This window comes from Tarenaya hassleriana, unplaced genomic scaffold (assembly GCF_000463585.1).
Source record: "Tarenaya hassleriana unplaced genomic scaffold, ASM46358v1 Cleome3, whole genome shotgun sequence".
Lineage (NCBI taxonomy): Eukaryota > Viridiplantae > Streptophyta > Magnoliopsida > Brassicales > Cleomaceae > Tarenaya > Tarenaya hassleriana.
In genome coordinates this window covers 8,871,660-8,887,811 of record NW_010966177.1, presented here as the reverse complement: position 1 = coordinate 8,887,811, position 16,152 = coordinate 8,871,660, and the positions used below count along the sequence as shown (strand labels likewise).

At 34.1% G+C, this 16,152-nt stretch overlaps 2 protein-coding genes across 5 annotated transcripts in view; one reads left to right on the top strand and one right to left on the bottom strand.

Moving 5' to 3' along the window:
* Window positions 1–1,422, bottom strand: part of LOC104820067 (NADH dehydrogenase [ubiquinone] 1 alpha subcomplex subunit 9, mitochondrial) — a 3,206-nt gene extending 1,784 nt beyond the window's left edge. Inside the window, exons 1-6 of the mRNA XM_010550433.2 lie at window positions 1,243–1,422; window positions 1,011–1,107; window positions 666–730; window positions 443–528; window positions 257–341; window positions 96–166 (exon numbers count right to left, since the gene is read on the bottom strand). Coding sequence (XP_010548735.1) covers window positions 96–166; window positions 257–341; window positions 443–528; window positions 666–730; window positions 1,011–1,107; window positions 1,243–1,345 — 507 coding nt within the window. The 5' untranslated portion in view covers window positions 1,346–1,422. The remainder of the gene's footprint in view (window positions 1–95; window positions 167–256; window positions 342–442; window positions 529–665; window positions 731–1,010; window positions 1,108–1,242) is intronic.
* A 7,511-nt stretch (window positions 1,423–8,933) lies between these two features.
* Window positions 8,934–12,073, top strand: LOC104820066 (tyrosine decarboxylase 1-like). 4 transcript variants are annotated; one of them, XM_010550432.1, is made up of 13 exons: window positions 8,934–8,978; window positions 9,100–9,229; window positions 9,398–9,470; window positions 9,595–9,831; window positions 9,925–10,091; window positions 10,176–10,316; window positions 10,400–10,459; window positions 10,543–10,707; window positions 10,813–10,869; window positions 11,015–11,079; window positions 11,183–11,306; window positions 11,421–11,561; window positions 11,887–12,073. In XM_010550432.1, coding segments are annotated over exons 1-13 (1,485 nt in total). In that variant the 5' UTR covers window positions 8,934–8,976; the 3' UTR covers window positions 12,010–12,073. The 4 variants fall into 4 exon arrangements, with proteins under 4 accessions (XP_010548734.1, XP_019058693.1, XP_019058695.1 ...); XM_019203148.1 differs by having other exon boundaries at window positions 11,012–11,079; XM_019203150.1 differs by lacking the exon at window positions 11,887–12,073 and having other exon boundaries at window positions 11,015–11,095; window positions 11,421–11,555.
* Window positions 12,074–16,152: the final 4,079 nt, after the last annotated feature.

The following is a 16,152-nucleotide window of genomic DNA, read 5'->3' as shown; positions in this document are numbered from 1 at the left end:
CCGCTCTTTTGAATAAGCAATAATGGCAGGAGCAAGAACAATGAATCTTTTTACCAGATTACTTGGAGATCACTTTTGAGGATTCAGAAACATACCAAAGCAAGTTTTTCAGCCATGTGATGGTTCACCTCCTCAAAACTGAAATTTCTGGTCTCGTACTCTCTTCCTGCCCATGGGAATAAAATGTCACCCACTTTGTTATAGAACATCATGGTTTAAAGGAGTTTCAAATGTCAATACAGGAGAAATCAACTACCAGTAAGATTGATAACAACATTAGCCTTAGCCATGACTGCCTTAATAGAGTCCTCATCCCTTGGGTTGAATTTCATCGGTACTATCTGAAATACAAAGGAAGCAAACATAGAGGAAATTTAATGGCCTGTAATTTTTTATAAGTCTCGTCATAACTTAATAAAACTTCTATGAAGCAAAAGATAACCTGTCCTAAATCACCCATCAACTTGAGATGACGAGGATCGTCCTCTGAGCCTCGGAAAGGAACGAGCACCTGAGATCCCATTTTAGCTGAAAAAAAGAAGATTAATTAGGTATCATCAAATGATTCACACGAAAGGGAAACAAAGAAGGGAAGGAAAAAAAAGCGTGTTTTACTAAAAAGCAACAGCTCCAAAAGGATAAAAGAAAGACAACTCTTTACTCACCAAGCTGCTGCACAAGATAGCGGCCCAGAAATCCCGTGGCTCCAAACACCGTAGCTATAATGCCACTGGCAAAGACAAACTCCAACTGAAGTTGCAACTAAAGGCATGCATGCTTAAGAACACAAATCTTAAAGAAAACCACACAAATTGTCTGTTCTAAAGCTAACCCTGCAGATGATTCCATTTCCCCAAAAACATTATCCAGTTCAGACGGGATATTAGCTCAAAGTGATAAAATTTAACAGCTAAACAACAAAATGCAGACTAAATTCACGTAACCTAATACACATTAAATCACCCCCTCTCCACGAGAATTCTCTAGCATTTTCCCGGAACTAAATATACCTGACGGAAGATCTCCCACCAGTACCCTTGCGGGCGAGGTGGCCCACGCCCTTGGCAGCGAGTGAAGAAGAGTAACGCCGATTATCCTTCCCATGATCTGCAGAACAATAACAAAAGAAGAAGAAGAAAAAGCAACACAACAATCACGAATCGCCGATCTCATTTGCGCGAAACTCGAAAAGCCCAGAAATTTGAATCGAATCGAATAAAAAATTAATCGGAGAAACTTAACGGTGAGACGAGCCTTCACAGATCGAGTTGAGGTAAGACGAAGAATAAATCGGAGCTCCTCCGGCGAGCGGACGGTAAGCTAATCTCCTGGAGACCGCCTGCATCTTCTTCCTCAGTTGCACGAGCAAGCGATCGAGAGAGAGAGAGAGAGAGAGAGAGAGAGAGAGAGAGAGAGATCCGTCTCCGCGAGTACCGAGACTAATGGGCTGGGCTTGAACAGAATGACAGCATTTTCCTTTGTACAAAATATAGTTTCATATTTGGGCCCAGTATAGGCCCATATAAAGAAATGGGCCAAGCAGTGTCGTTTTACCAATACTGCTGGAGAAGGGTCGATCGAGCATAGACCAGATTGTCCGAATCAGTATCATCACCTTCGAGCATTCCGAGAACGACAGAGCATCCGGCTTCCTTTTTTAAGAGATTTGTTTTTTTTATTTAAAAAAAAAATCCTTTTTCGAAAGAAGAAGAAAAAGAACTGATTCCAAAATATTCAAATGTATTGATTGTGGTGTGGTTATGATTTGGTTGGGTGTTGAAATTAACAAATTGGTACGTAAGCTTTTTCTCGTGCTTTTAGTGTTGTTTTTCGGCATATTATAATATGAATTTCGTTGTCTACGTTACACATGGTTTGCAGGTTGTGACGTGGACTAGGGTTTATCACCACTTGTCGGAAGACTGTTATTGGGTTACAAAAAAGGAATCATCCTTCGCTGTTTTTAAAGCAACTTTTTCTTGAATTTTAACGGATGGGTTTCTAAGCTAAACGCCAAATTTATGCGGTTGATGTAACTCGTATATATACATATATATATATATACACACGCACGATGCACACGTGGCCCTACCCATTGTCCGTTTATTCCCACCTAAAATCACTCATTTTTTATATTTTTTTTATTTTATTTAAAGAAATCGAACGTTGATTAAAAACAAAAAACAAAATTCAACTTATGATTATGATGAACTACAATACACTCTTTTTATATATAAATGTTATTTCAGACAGTCTATGCATTTATATATATACAGAAATGTAAAAAGAAACAACCACCGATGAGATTAGAAAGTGCGGTTTATGTATGTATATGAAGCATTATTTGGCACGTGGATTTGTGAATCATGCACGTGCGTACAAAAGAGTACGCTGCAAAGGCAGGTTTCTTAAATAGGCAAAATTGCAAAAATAACCCTAAATGTCGATTTGTAGTTCACGGCATGACCTTCTAGGGTTAGGGTTTAAAAAAAAAAACAAAAATGCTGAAAATACCAATTTAGCCATTATGAAGTTGAATACGTGGCACTTTTATATGTGAACCGGCAAAAAACTTTTGGAGTGAAAAAGATATTCTTTCACTTTTTCTAAAAATTAAAACTCACAAACATTTTCTGATTTTTTTCTTCTCCCAAAGAGATTTCGTTGCGATTCTATTAACAATTTTCTTAGTTTTCTTGTTATACTTGTCAAATTTCTATCTATGACGAGATCTGACACTCCAAAGTTGAAGAATTTGAGAATGTATAGAAAGTGTTCGATAAAAATCCTCATAGAAATTTTGGCTCTTAAAACAACATACTGGTCATATCGGTCAGACTTTGGTCATATCGGTCACACTTTGGTCATACGGTCAGAATTTGGTCTGATATGACGGTTAGACTTTGGGTTAAGTTGATAGATTTGTTTACACATGGAATTAGATCACCAAAACGATGAAAATGTGTTTTTATAACCCTTAAATAATTTTTTGAATTGTTTAAACTTAATTTAGGTCTTTATTTTTCATGTACAAATGATCATACCGACCAGACTTTGATCATACGATCAGACTTTGGTCATATAGCTAGACTTTGGTCAGACGATCAAACTTGTTGAAAATTGATGAATTTGTCATTTTAAAAATCTTAACATGGTAATAATCATCTCATATAACAAATTTTCAAGTTTAATATCGGTCATACAATCAAATGATTACACGATCAGACTTTGGTCAGACAGTCAGACTTTGGTCATACGATCCGACTTTGGTCATACCGATCATACTTTGGTCAAACAATCAGATATTGGTCATACGGGCAGAATTTGGCCAGACGAGCAGACTTTGGTCATACCGATCATATTTTATTAGATGATTATACTTTGATCATACGATCATACTGCCAGACTCGTCATACGACTATACTAGTCATACTTTTTCAAAAATTATGAATTTATGAATTTAAAAGTGTTGATCAAACATGTTCTTTATATATAGAATTTTGTAGCTTATTAGGGTTTTATTTTGATTCGATTCAATGTAATGGAATAATATAATTTAAGCTTACACTAATCAAATTTCTCCTATACAGTGGAGATTCGATACTCCAAAGTTGAAGAATTTGAGAATGCATGGAAAATGTTTGATAAAAATTCTCAAAGAAATTTTAGCTCTCGAAATGTCATATCGATTATACCGATCAGATTTTGGTCATATTGATCATACTTTTTCATTGTAAATATAAAATATTAGTAGTATTTTTGTAACATATTAAATTTTCAAATCATTTAAATTTAATTTAATTTAGACCTTTTATTTTCGTGTCTAAATTGTCAGACGATCATACTATAGTCATCCACATATACAACTTTTCGAATCATTTAAATTTAATTTAGACCTTTTATTTTCGTGTCCAAATAGTCAGACGGTCATATTATGGTTAGACGGTCATACCTTAGCCATATGGTCATACTCGTTCGAAATTGATGCAATAATATTCTTATAACCCCTATACAACTTTTTGAATTGTTTAAATTTAATTTACGTATTTATTTTTCGTGCCCAAATGGTTATACAGTCATATCTTGGTCAGACGGTCATACTTGTTCGAAATCGCACGATTAATCGTTTTAAAAGTGTTAACATCATAATAATCATATCGTATGACATATTTCTCATGTTGAAATTGGTCGTAGCAACACGGATTGAGCACCTTTTTTGGATGTCAATGTAACTCTTTCAAAAGAAGACCTAAAGTACTAGTAGTGTTTGTGTAACACATTGGATACAATATTTTTATAACCCCTATACAACTTTTTGAATTGTTTAAATTTAATTTACGGATTTCTTTTTCGTGCCCAAATGGTTATACGGTCATACCTTGGTCAGACGGTCATGTCTGTTCGAAATTGCTTGATTCATCGTTTTAAAAGTGTTAACATCGTAATAATCATATCATATGACAAATTTCTCAAGTTGAAATTTGTCGGAACAATATGGATTGAGCATTTTTTTTTTATGTCAATGTAACTCTTTCCAAAGAAGACTTAGAGTATTAGTAGTGTTTGTGTAACACATTGGATACAATTGACTAATGTTGAGAGATTTTTTTTTCCATGTGAAATTAGAACTCCAAAACGATGCAATAGTATTCTTATAACCCAATACAACTTTTTGAATTGTTTAAATTTAATTTACGTCTTTCTTTTTCGTGTCCAAATGGTCATACGGTCATGCGGTCAGACGGTCATACATTGGTCAGACGATCATACCTGTTCGAAATTGCTTGATTCATCGTTTTAAAAGTGTTAACATCGTAATAATCATATCATATGACAAATTTCTCAAGTTGAAATTGGTCGTAACAATATGGATTGAGCACTTTTTTTGGATGTCAATGTAACTCTTTCCAAAGAAGACTTAGAGTATTAGTAGTGTTTGTGTAACACATTGGATACAATTGACTAATGTTGAGAGATTTTTTTTTTCCATGTGAAATTAGAACTCCAAAATGATGCAATAGTATTCTTATAACCCAATACAACTTTTTGAATTGTTTAAATTTAATTTACGTCTTTCTTTTTCGTGTCCAAATGGTCATACGGTCACACGGTCATACCTTGGTCAGACGGTCAGACCTGTTCGAAATTGCTTGATTCATCGTTTTAAAAGTGTTAACATCGTAATAATCATATCATATGACAAATTTCTCAAATTGAAATTGGTCGTAACAATATGGATTGAACACTTTTTTTGGATGTGAATGTAACCTTTTCCAAAGAAGACCTAGAGTACTAGTAGTATTTGTGTAATACATTGGATACAATTGACTTATGTTGAGAGTTTTTTTTCATGTGAAATTAGAACTCCAAAACCATGCAGTAGCATTTTTATAATCCCTATACAACTTTTTAAATAGTTTAAATTTAATTTAGACCTTTCTTTTTTGTACCCAAACGGTCATACGGTCATACCTTGGTCAGACAGTCATACTTGTTCGAAATCGCATAATCCATCGTTTTAAAAGTGAACAAAGTAATAATCATATCATATCACAAATTTTATGAGTATGGCCAGTTTGACCAATTTGATGATTATGATCAGTATTACCAATTTTGCGAATATGACCAGTTTGACCAATTTGACTAGTATGACCAGTTTAGGAGTATGACCAGTTGACCATTTCGACACGTATGTATGGCCAGTTTACCGAATTTTCCATTTTGACGAATTTCACAAATTTAACGATTTCGACCGGTTTGAGTCACGTGAATCATGGTATTGCTGATGCATATGTCATATTTGTTTCATCTGTATCATATGAATTAAATATAAAGATGACAAAAACAAATCACAAATACCCACAATTAATAATGAATATTAGAAAAATACTTATCGATTATTCATATATGTGTTTAATCGATGAATTGTCTCAAGCTTTTGCTTGTTTTTCACAACAAATTAGCTGAAAAAAAGGCTGTAGATGAAGAGAGTTTAGAGACAGATAACGTTTAAGAGGAGAGAGAGAGAGTTTGCAGGTTCGACATATACGAACGGAGAGAGAGAGCTTGGAAGAGGAGAGAGAGAGGTGAAATATTTTTATTTTAAATTTAATAATAATTAAAAAGGTAAAAGTATTTTTGGAAAGATACAATTATAAGATTATGAGATAATGATGTTTTTTTTATAAAAAAGGCAGGGTCATGCCGTGAAGTAAAAATGACATTTAAAGTCATTAATATTGGGGATGGCAGAAACACGTGACGAAGAAAGGCGGCGGTGATCTCAAGGGACGATTATCGCATCACACGGCCCATTTGGACTCACCCATCGCCTTTCATACCTAATTTTGAAAGTGACACGATTTCCACAATTATCAACGTGGTACGTTCCCAACATTTTCCCTATTTTTTTTTTTTATATTCAAGACGGTTTCTTACTGTTACAATTAGGATTTTTATATTCAAAACACAATTATGTTTTAAAATTTAGATTTTTATTAGATTTTGTATTATTTTATTTAATATTAATGATTATGTAAATATTATTGGATATATTTATGATGTATTTTTTTAAAATAAATTTATTTTAGATATAAATACAATTTAAATTTATTTTGAATGATTTTGAGTATGTATATATAAATATATTTTAAAACATTGATTAAAAATAATTATAAATATTCGGGTTCGGATACCTGATAATTATCTCACAGGTTTTCGGATTTAGTTATCTGATTTCACGGATACGAGATCAGGTAATAAAACATCTAATCCGTTATGGACTAACCTTGCGGAGAGACGGACAAGGTTGACCATTAAACCATTATAAGGTGGGTCATTTCCCCTAATTTGCATTAACGGTGAATACATATAGGATATCGAGGGAAATCATAATATTGGTATTTCTATTCGATAAGTTGTGTATATTTTTTATTTTATAACTTATATCTGCTTTCAAGGTTTTCAGATATTCGGAGTACGAGTATTAGAAACAATGTATAAGTAGGTATTCACGTGTAGTAATATCTAGATTTATTTAATAAAAAAACAATATTTATATAAAAAGTTAAAAAATAAATAAACGTATGATTTAAGAAATAGATTTTAAGAATATGAGAAGAGAGGTAGTGAGAGATACATAAAAATCATTTTAATGTTTTAGATAGAATATAAAAAATGAGGAATTTTCACATAAAAATAATTATATTTTTTGAAAATATTATAAAGAATATAATACAAGATGCATTATTTACGTATCACTCCTTCAAGTGTCACATTTACTATATTTTGATTATATCTCCCAATGGTATTCTTCTCTTTTAACTCTCCATTTTGTTTCGTCAACACCAATTTATCTTGATACTGTACAAATTTTTCTTGTTGCATTATTTTCAATAAAGAAAAATTTCACATAAATGTCTCAACTTTACAAAATATGCCAAATCAATATATAAACTTTTAATTTTGTATAATTGATATTTAAAATGTTAAAATATTTCAAATTGATATCTAAAATATTAAAATATTTCAAATAGATACTTCAACTCATGAAATTAAGAGCAATTTATAATCTCGATTTATTTTTTATATTAGAAATTAACTCAATTTATATATTATCATTATAGTCGAGTTTGAGAATTATCATCGATTTCATGAGTTCCGTTTATATGTTAAAAATTATCATCTAATTTATACATCGTCATAAGAGTTGGGTTGAGAATTGTATTGAGATATCAATTTAGAATGTTTTAACATTTGATATACTAATTAGATAAAATTAAAAGTTAATATTTATTTAGCACATTTTGCAAAATTGGGGTATTTATATCAGACTCTTTCATTAATTGAATGTGGGCCAATAACATTAAATTGAACTAACTTTTAATTTGGTAAAAAAAATGATCTAATTGACATCTCGTGCTAATATATAAATACCGTTAGACAATTATTAATGCGTGATAGGTTTAATTGGTAAGTTTTCCTCATGCAAAGAAGTTATGATCCCCGAGTTATACGTTAAGAACGATTCTCCAAGTCCACATTCCTTAGAGAGAAAACTCTATCACGTGTCGATTTGGAAAATCACAAACCAAATGATCAAAATCTTCAGATATAACTTTATTTTCGTTCATTCTATTGTTATATTATTAGAGAGTGAGAGTTATCCTGAAAATTTTTCCACCGCAACAATAGTGTATATATATAATTTTAAAAAAAATTAATAAAAATATAATATTTACATCATAAATTATAAGATTCTTTATTTTTTTTAAAATCTATCAATAACAACTTTATTTGTAACTATATGAAATACATATTTTTCGAATAAACAAACAAGACAAGTGATAACTAATTCGATTGTGCAAAACTCTCTTTACAAAATTTATCGCTAAAAGATATCTCTCAACCGTCGCGGTGGTAATGGATAAAATCAAAGACAATTTCAAAAATTTTATATTTGAAAATCTTACACATTGTTATTGAAATTTTATCGGTATCATAAGATATCGATGTAAAATTTCTTTTGAGAAATTTATGGATTAGTTTTTCTTTCAAATCGAATACAAAATTAATATATATATATATATATATATATATATATTTATGGTTATGATAAATACATAGAATCAATTTGAACAAAACAAATTATTAAATGTTATAAAATTTTTAAAAATATGAATGAACTGGTGACCCCACTTATTAGCGTCCCTATAATCAAAATTCACTTTATTATTAATTCGGTTAAATACAACGTGAAACCATACTCGTCTGATTCTAAATCAGTCATTTGAAACTCGTGTGACTTTATTGAATACCATTCAGAGCTGCCCATGACGTATGGACCTTAACATCCATTCATTTAAGGAAAACTAAATGTGTTGCCTATATATATATATAGGCAGTCCATCGTTCTTGATCGCTCTATTCATTCATAAACAACAGTTTCTTAGGATTATTATTAACACCGAAGAAAAAATGTAAATACGCGTCTCTCTCTCCTCTCTCACTATTTGGGTTTTTTATATTTCCTTAGACATAGGAATGCTTCGGTGGAATGGCTGTTTATGTTGTTATTTTTTATTGAATATATAAAAACAGGGAAAACGGGAAAATGGGTTTGAAGCCGATGGAGAGTGAGCAGCTGAGAGAGTATGGACACAGAATGGTAGATTTCATTGCTGATTATTACAAATCCGTCGACACATTTCCTGTCCGTAGCCAAGTTCAGGTTTCTTATTTAATCTCTCTATCTTTTTTATATATATATATCATAATATATATGGAACCCTACTTACATTAATTACATATATATATATATATATATATTATATAATAATAATAATAATAATAATAATAATAATAATAATAATAATAATAATAACAATGCTGGATGCAGCCGGGTTATCTTCATGAGTTGCTGCCCGATTCAGCACCTGAGCACCCTGAATCATTGAAAGATGTTCTCCATGGTACGATAAATAAATAGACTTTTTTTTTATTGATACGTACCATAGAGAACAATTTTTTTCGTAAATAATAATAATAATAATAATAATAATAATACTGATACATGTATAAATATATATATTGGAGATGTGGAGAGGAAGATAATACCGGGGATAACGCATTGGCAAAGCCCGAGATATTTCGGGTATTTTCCGGCGAGCACGAGCGTGGGCGGAGTGTTGGGAGAGATGCTGGACGCTGGACTCGGCGTCTTGGGATTCACTTGGCTTGCTTCCCCCGTTGCCACCGAACTCGAAATCGTTGTTCTTGATTGGCTTGCCAAGCTCCTCAGCCTCCCTCCCCACTTCCTCTCATCAAATCATGGTACGTATATACATTTACGTAGATCCATCATTCATGCATGCATGGTATGCACGTACATAATAAACGTCAAATCATAAAATACGTATAATACAGGAAATGGCGGCGGAGGAGTGATACAAGCGACAGCATGCGAAGCAGTGCTGGTGGTTTTGGTAGCAGCTCGTGACAAGTTTTTGAGAAAGCTCGGCCAGCATCAGTTCCCCAACCTCGTTGTCTATGCCTCCGACCAAACTCATTCTAGTTTTCTCAAGGCTTGTCAGGTCCTTAATTAATTTCTTTTTTCTTTTTTCTTTTATATATATGTATTTGGATAGTGTTTATTTCGTCCATTGATTTCGTTACAGATTGGAGGAATCCGCAAGGAAAATTGCAGACTGTTGAAAACGGATTCTTCTACCAATTACGCTTTATCCCCGGATTTGGTTCAGGAAGAAATTTCTCGAGACGTGGCCAAGGGACTCGTCCCATTTTTCATATGTGCTACTGTAATTAAGAAAAAAAAATCATCCAACGTGATTAAATACCTATTAACGTTAGGGTTTGAGACCTAATCGATAACACTTTGCAGGTTGGCACCACGTCTTCAGCTGCGGTTGATCCAGTACCCGATTTAGGAAGGATAGCTAAGGTGATTTTATACGTACATTTCAAGCATACCCTTTTGATGAATTAATATTAAATAATTGATATAATTTCTTTAAATGAAAAAAGAGGAATGGGATGTGGCTGCATGTGGATGCCGCGTATGCGGGGAATGCCTGCATATGTCCAGAGTTGAGGAAATACATTGATGGCGTCGAAGATGCTGACTCCTTCAACATGAATGCTCATAAATGGCTCTTCACCGGTCACAACTGTTCTCCCCTTTGGGTCAAGGTGCCCTTTTTTTTTTTGAAAATTCAACATTACTATAACATTTATTTTTAAATATATATTGAAATGTTCCATTTGGTTATTGAAAAACAAACAAAATAAAAACAGGATAGACGTTCTCTCATTCAGGCTCTCAACACAAACCCAGAGTATCTCAAGTACAAGGCGAGTCTATATATCTTTGTAGTTTTTTTTTTGGTAATGCGGTGTACTAGACCGGGGCCCAAACTAATTCCAGGGTCGGGAGTATGAAACGAGAAGTAATTTTTGTGAAAGTTCCTAACGCTTAGATCAATGCATATATCAGCAGGCTGCTTGTTCAGACTCGGTGGTCGATTACAAAGATTGGCAAATCCCTCTTTCCCGGAGTTTTAGGTTCTTTACTATATATGTATGTATGTATGTATGTATGTATGTATGTATAGTTTCAGTATATCAATTTTTGACGTGTTTGTTTGTTTGATTTGGGCTGTGTAAGATCGCTGAAACTATGGATGGTTTTGCGTCTCTATGGATCCGAGAACTTGAAAAGCTATATAAGAAACCATATCAATCTGGCCAAACATTTCGAGGAACTTGTAGCACAAGATCCACTCTTCGAGGTAAATTCATGTGTATATATATATATATATGTAACGTCTTCCTTGAATATGTGGGGGCAAAAGAACTAATTATCCGATATCGGCTTCATTGTTTCATATAATACAAATTATTAGGTGGTTACTCCAAGGTCGTTTTCGTTAGTATGCTTCCGCCTGGCGCCTAAGGAGGAAGAAGACGAAGAGACGTGTAACACACGGAACCATAGCCTGTTGGAAGCAGTGAACTCTACTGGGAAATTGTTCCTCTCTCACACTGTGAGTGTAACTTAATAACTTATCCCTTTATTTTTTTACTGAACATATACAAAAGGAATCATATATATATATATATGGGTTTTTAATTGGAGGCAAAATTAATTTTACATGTGACAAACATAATTTTTTTATGGGGGCATTTATAAAATTTAGTTAAAATTTATGAAAAAATTATAAAATTTCAATCACACACAAATGGGGCATATGCCCCCATACATATCAACATGGGATATATATATATATATCAAAGTCGGTCGAATCATTTATAAGTTTCCATTATGATGTTGTAATTAATAATGTTTTTTGAGCTTGGAATGGTGAAAAGGTGCTGTCGGGGAAAACAGTGCTGCGCTTTGCGGTGGGAGCATCGTTGACGGAGGAGGAGCACGTTACTGAGGCATGGGTGGCTATTCGTGAGGAAGCCTCCCACTTGCTCCTCGCCAATTAAAATATTTGTTGTATTAAGAACCCCCAACTTTTTAAGTTTTTTCAATAAAGCCCCTATCTTCCTCCTTGGTTCCATCGACCCCCCCCAACCTACGACGGATGGGATGGTGGTGTTGCCATTATTGGTTGACATGTCGGGGAGAGTAATTGATGTAACAATTTTAGATGTTTCGATGAATATAGCAAGAATACCCTTAAAATACTATCTCTACTTAAATGTCTATCCTTCAAACCTTAGTTTTTTTTTTAAAAAAAATCAATTGCAACAACTAAAAGATATTTATAACCCTATTTTTTTTAATGAAAAAGACCATAATACCCAAAATTTTTAAAATAAAAAAAAGTAAAAATGTGTTAAAATTGAAAAAACGATTTCTCTATTCTCTCCAATCCAAGATTATACTTTATCTCTCATCCGTTTTGCTCCTTCTCTCTCCCCTCCATTTTGCTCTCTCTCATCCGTTTTGCTCACTCTCTCTCCTCCGATTTTCTTCGTTTCTCCTTCGATTTACTTGCACTCTCTTCAGATTTGCTCTCTCTCATCCAAGATTGTGTTTTTTCTCTCCTTCGGTTTGTTCTCTCTCGTTCGTTTGCTCTCTCTTCTCCGTTTTACTCTCTCTTTCTTCTGTTTTGCTCTCTTTTTCTTCTCCGTTTTGCTCTCTCTCACTCCTCCGTTATGCTTTCTCTCTCTTCTCCGTTATGCTCTCTCTCTCCTCCGACTAGTTAAGATCCGTGCGATCCGCAGATTATTCTTTTCTTATTATTAATATAAATTGTTTGTTTTTCATCAGAGAAAATTATTGATATGAATATAACAAAAAGTGGTATATATATATAATATAAAGTTAAATCATATTATTAAATTTATATATATATTATTAAATCAATTATTTATTTTTGATGACTTTATTCACAATATTTACTATTTTTCGATGTGTAAAAAATAAATTTTTGATGATTTTGAATTATGCATTCATATAAATTCTTGTATATGATGATATATAAAGTGATGAAATACCTTAATCATAAAAAATATTAATTAATTTATATAATATCTTCTATATATAATATGTTATGAATTTAAGATTTTATATGATTATTGTAATTTCCATCGATAATTTTTAGATTTACATCTATACGATTATAACATTAAATTTAATATTCAATTTGTGTGGATTTCTGTTGCAAGATCATCTGATACGGAGAACATTGCAATGTTATTATTTTTTTAGATAAAAATTATAGAAAAGTTTATTAAAAATTAAGTAAAAAATATAAATTTCAAATTCTATATTTGAATATGGTCCGAGTCTAATGTGCATATCTTGTTGTACATGTTTTCCAAAGTTGCGAAATATATTGATAAAGTGCTACATGAGTGGTATAAGGATCACACCTTTAGCCCCACGGTGAGGGTGAAAGACAAGAAGGATCTATGGTTCGTTCTCAATTGTGTGTCAGTGTCTATGAGAAATTCGATCATTGAGCACACCCTCATATGTGAAAGATAAAAAGTATCGTGTTTCTTTATTTATGAGGACGAAAAATATTATTTATACCTCATATGTATGAAATGATTATTTCTGAATATATTAAATGGTTATTTCTGAGTATAATAATTTTTTTAATTAATTTTATTATTTTTATTTTGGAGAAAAAAATTTCTTCAATTATTTTTATTTATAATTTTGGATCATATGAGTTACAATGTGAATTATTTTTTATTTTTATTTTTCATGGAAATGAAAAAAATATATATTTAAATTATTTTTATGTTTCGGCGCAAATCCGAAATTGGGGGTCAATTGACGGCGGAAAAGTAAAAAAATAGGTCTGACAAGTTATCCTCAGCGTGGGTCCCCATGTTCCCCGGTTTCGTGATTTTTTTTACTGGTAGGTGATAACTCCTATTCTTCTCTATATTTTGATGAGAGTTTGTCTAGGTTTTATAGGATAATCACATGCATTCATAGGCATTCTAGGCGTGTTAGGATACAAAACCCGGTTGTGCTCTAGTTTTGCAGAGTTACAGGTTTCAGAGATGATTGGACTCGAAAAGGAGCTAATTGGAGCGTTAAAGGAGAAGTCCGGATGAGGTACTCATGTTGCGACATCAATAACTTTCTCTACAGAAGTCCAAATCGTGCGAGACTTGTACCATTGGAAAGAGCGAATTCGTGAAGACCAGAAAACTGCCAGCGCAGGGCCGGATCCAACTGGATCCGGTCCGAATCAAGACAGCGAGCACAGGCCTAGGAATCTGGATCCGGTCCGGATCCACCTGGAATCGGTCCGGATCCAGTTAACCCTAATTCGCGATTTTCAGCATTGGAATGGGATTAGAACTCTTGGGAGCCACCGTAGGGTTATAAAAAAGCCCTAGCCACGTCCTAGTAGAGGGGAGAACCTCAGAGAACACCTAGATACAGATTTTTGGAGAGCTTTTGGGGAGAGAAGAATCGAAGTTCACGGGATTTCGGGAAGAAGAAGGAGGATTCGATCGTGAAGACTAGACATCGACATGAGCTTTTCTATCCCTTCTTTTATCTCTTTTTCTCTGTTCTTTCTATTATTTTCCATGAACCTTGAGTAGATCCATGACTATGGGTTAGGGATTCGTATGTGTTTTGGGTATGTTTGAACCCTAACTTGGATTTCGGTTTTGATTTGTTTCGGTTCTATTGATTTGCGTTTTTATTGGATTGATGTTTGCTAACCCCTTGATCAATTATCTTGGATTCTGAACCACATAGAGATATGGGTTTGTTTCGGATCAAAATCAATAGGATAGATCGTATTATTCACATAGAGATATGGTTTAATCGATCTAGGGTTGATGATAGCGTTCTTTATGCACCTAGGGTTAACTTGAATAGATCGAGAGATTGACGAGTTACTCTGTAGGTAGGGAGTTAGTAGACCGAGAGGTGAATTCTCTATCTTTGTTGCTTGATGATTCCCGAATACAAGTCATAATCGTTATTCATGCATGCTTAGTAAATACCCATACACGCGAATACGATCCCGACGCCCGTAGTCATCCTTGTTTGATAGGTCACTTGTTTTTATTTGCTTTCTTATTTTATTTTCCATTGATTCCACTTATTTCCACCATCACTTCCACTTGCTTGCTTGCTTTGATCTATTTTCGATCTAGATTTGGATTTAGCAACCGGTCCTCGTGTTCGACCCCGTGTTACGACGATCCGTATCCTTGCGGTGAGTTGTGAATCGGGTTATAAATTCTAGACTCGATACACACGTATCAAGTTTTTGGCGCCGCTGCCGGGGACTGGTTAGCCTATTTCTAGGTCTTTATTGATTCTAGATCTTAGCTTGTTTACTTTTTCTTTTTCTTTTTCTTTTTCTTTCTTTGGTTTTTGCGGCTTCACTTGGTTTCGAGTTCTTCTTTTTCCTTGCGATTTGCAGGATTCTAGTGCATGACACGGAGCTCTACTCGGAGAGAAGACCTAGTCTACGATCCAGAGATTGAGCGTACCTTGAGAGACATCCGAAATCAGCAGAGAAGAGGAGTTATGTCGAGGTCAAGTAGTTCGCACGACCATGCGGTTCATGATGAGGAGCATCACGAGAATCAAGAGCACATGAATCCGCTCTACGATCAGCAAACCGAGGGCGAAGATACTTACGTTGCAGAGGAGACTTTGGGTTCTTACATTGCACCGAAGCACACCCAACTCCTATCATGCATCAACAGACCGCCCATTGACAGTTTTGAGCTACCACCACAGTGCATCACGATGTTCAGTCAGGCGAGCTTCAGAGGGCGGCCCACAGAAGATCCCATTGCTCACTTGACTCAGTTCAAGATGCTGTGCAGATCAATCAGAAAGGCACGAGGCATGACGATCGAAGATGTATACTTGGAGGCTTTTCCTTTTTCACTGATGGACCGGGCAAGAGATTGGCTCTATACTCTTGAGCCAAACTCGATTACGACATGGGAGGAGCTAGAGGAGGAATTCATGGCGAAATATTTTCAGGGGCAGAATCAGGGATACGCGCAACAGAATCCTGGGTACGGGCAGCAGGATCAGGGTTACCGAGCGCATCAACCTGCAAAGAACGATGAAGCAGACATCAAGACGATGATTGCCCAACTGATGGCCGATCAGAAGACATC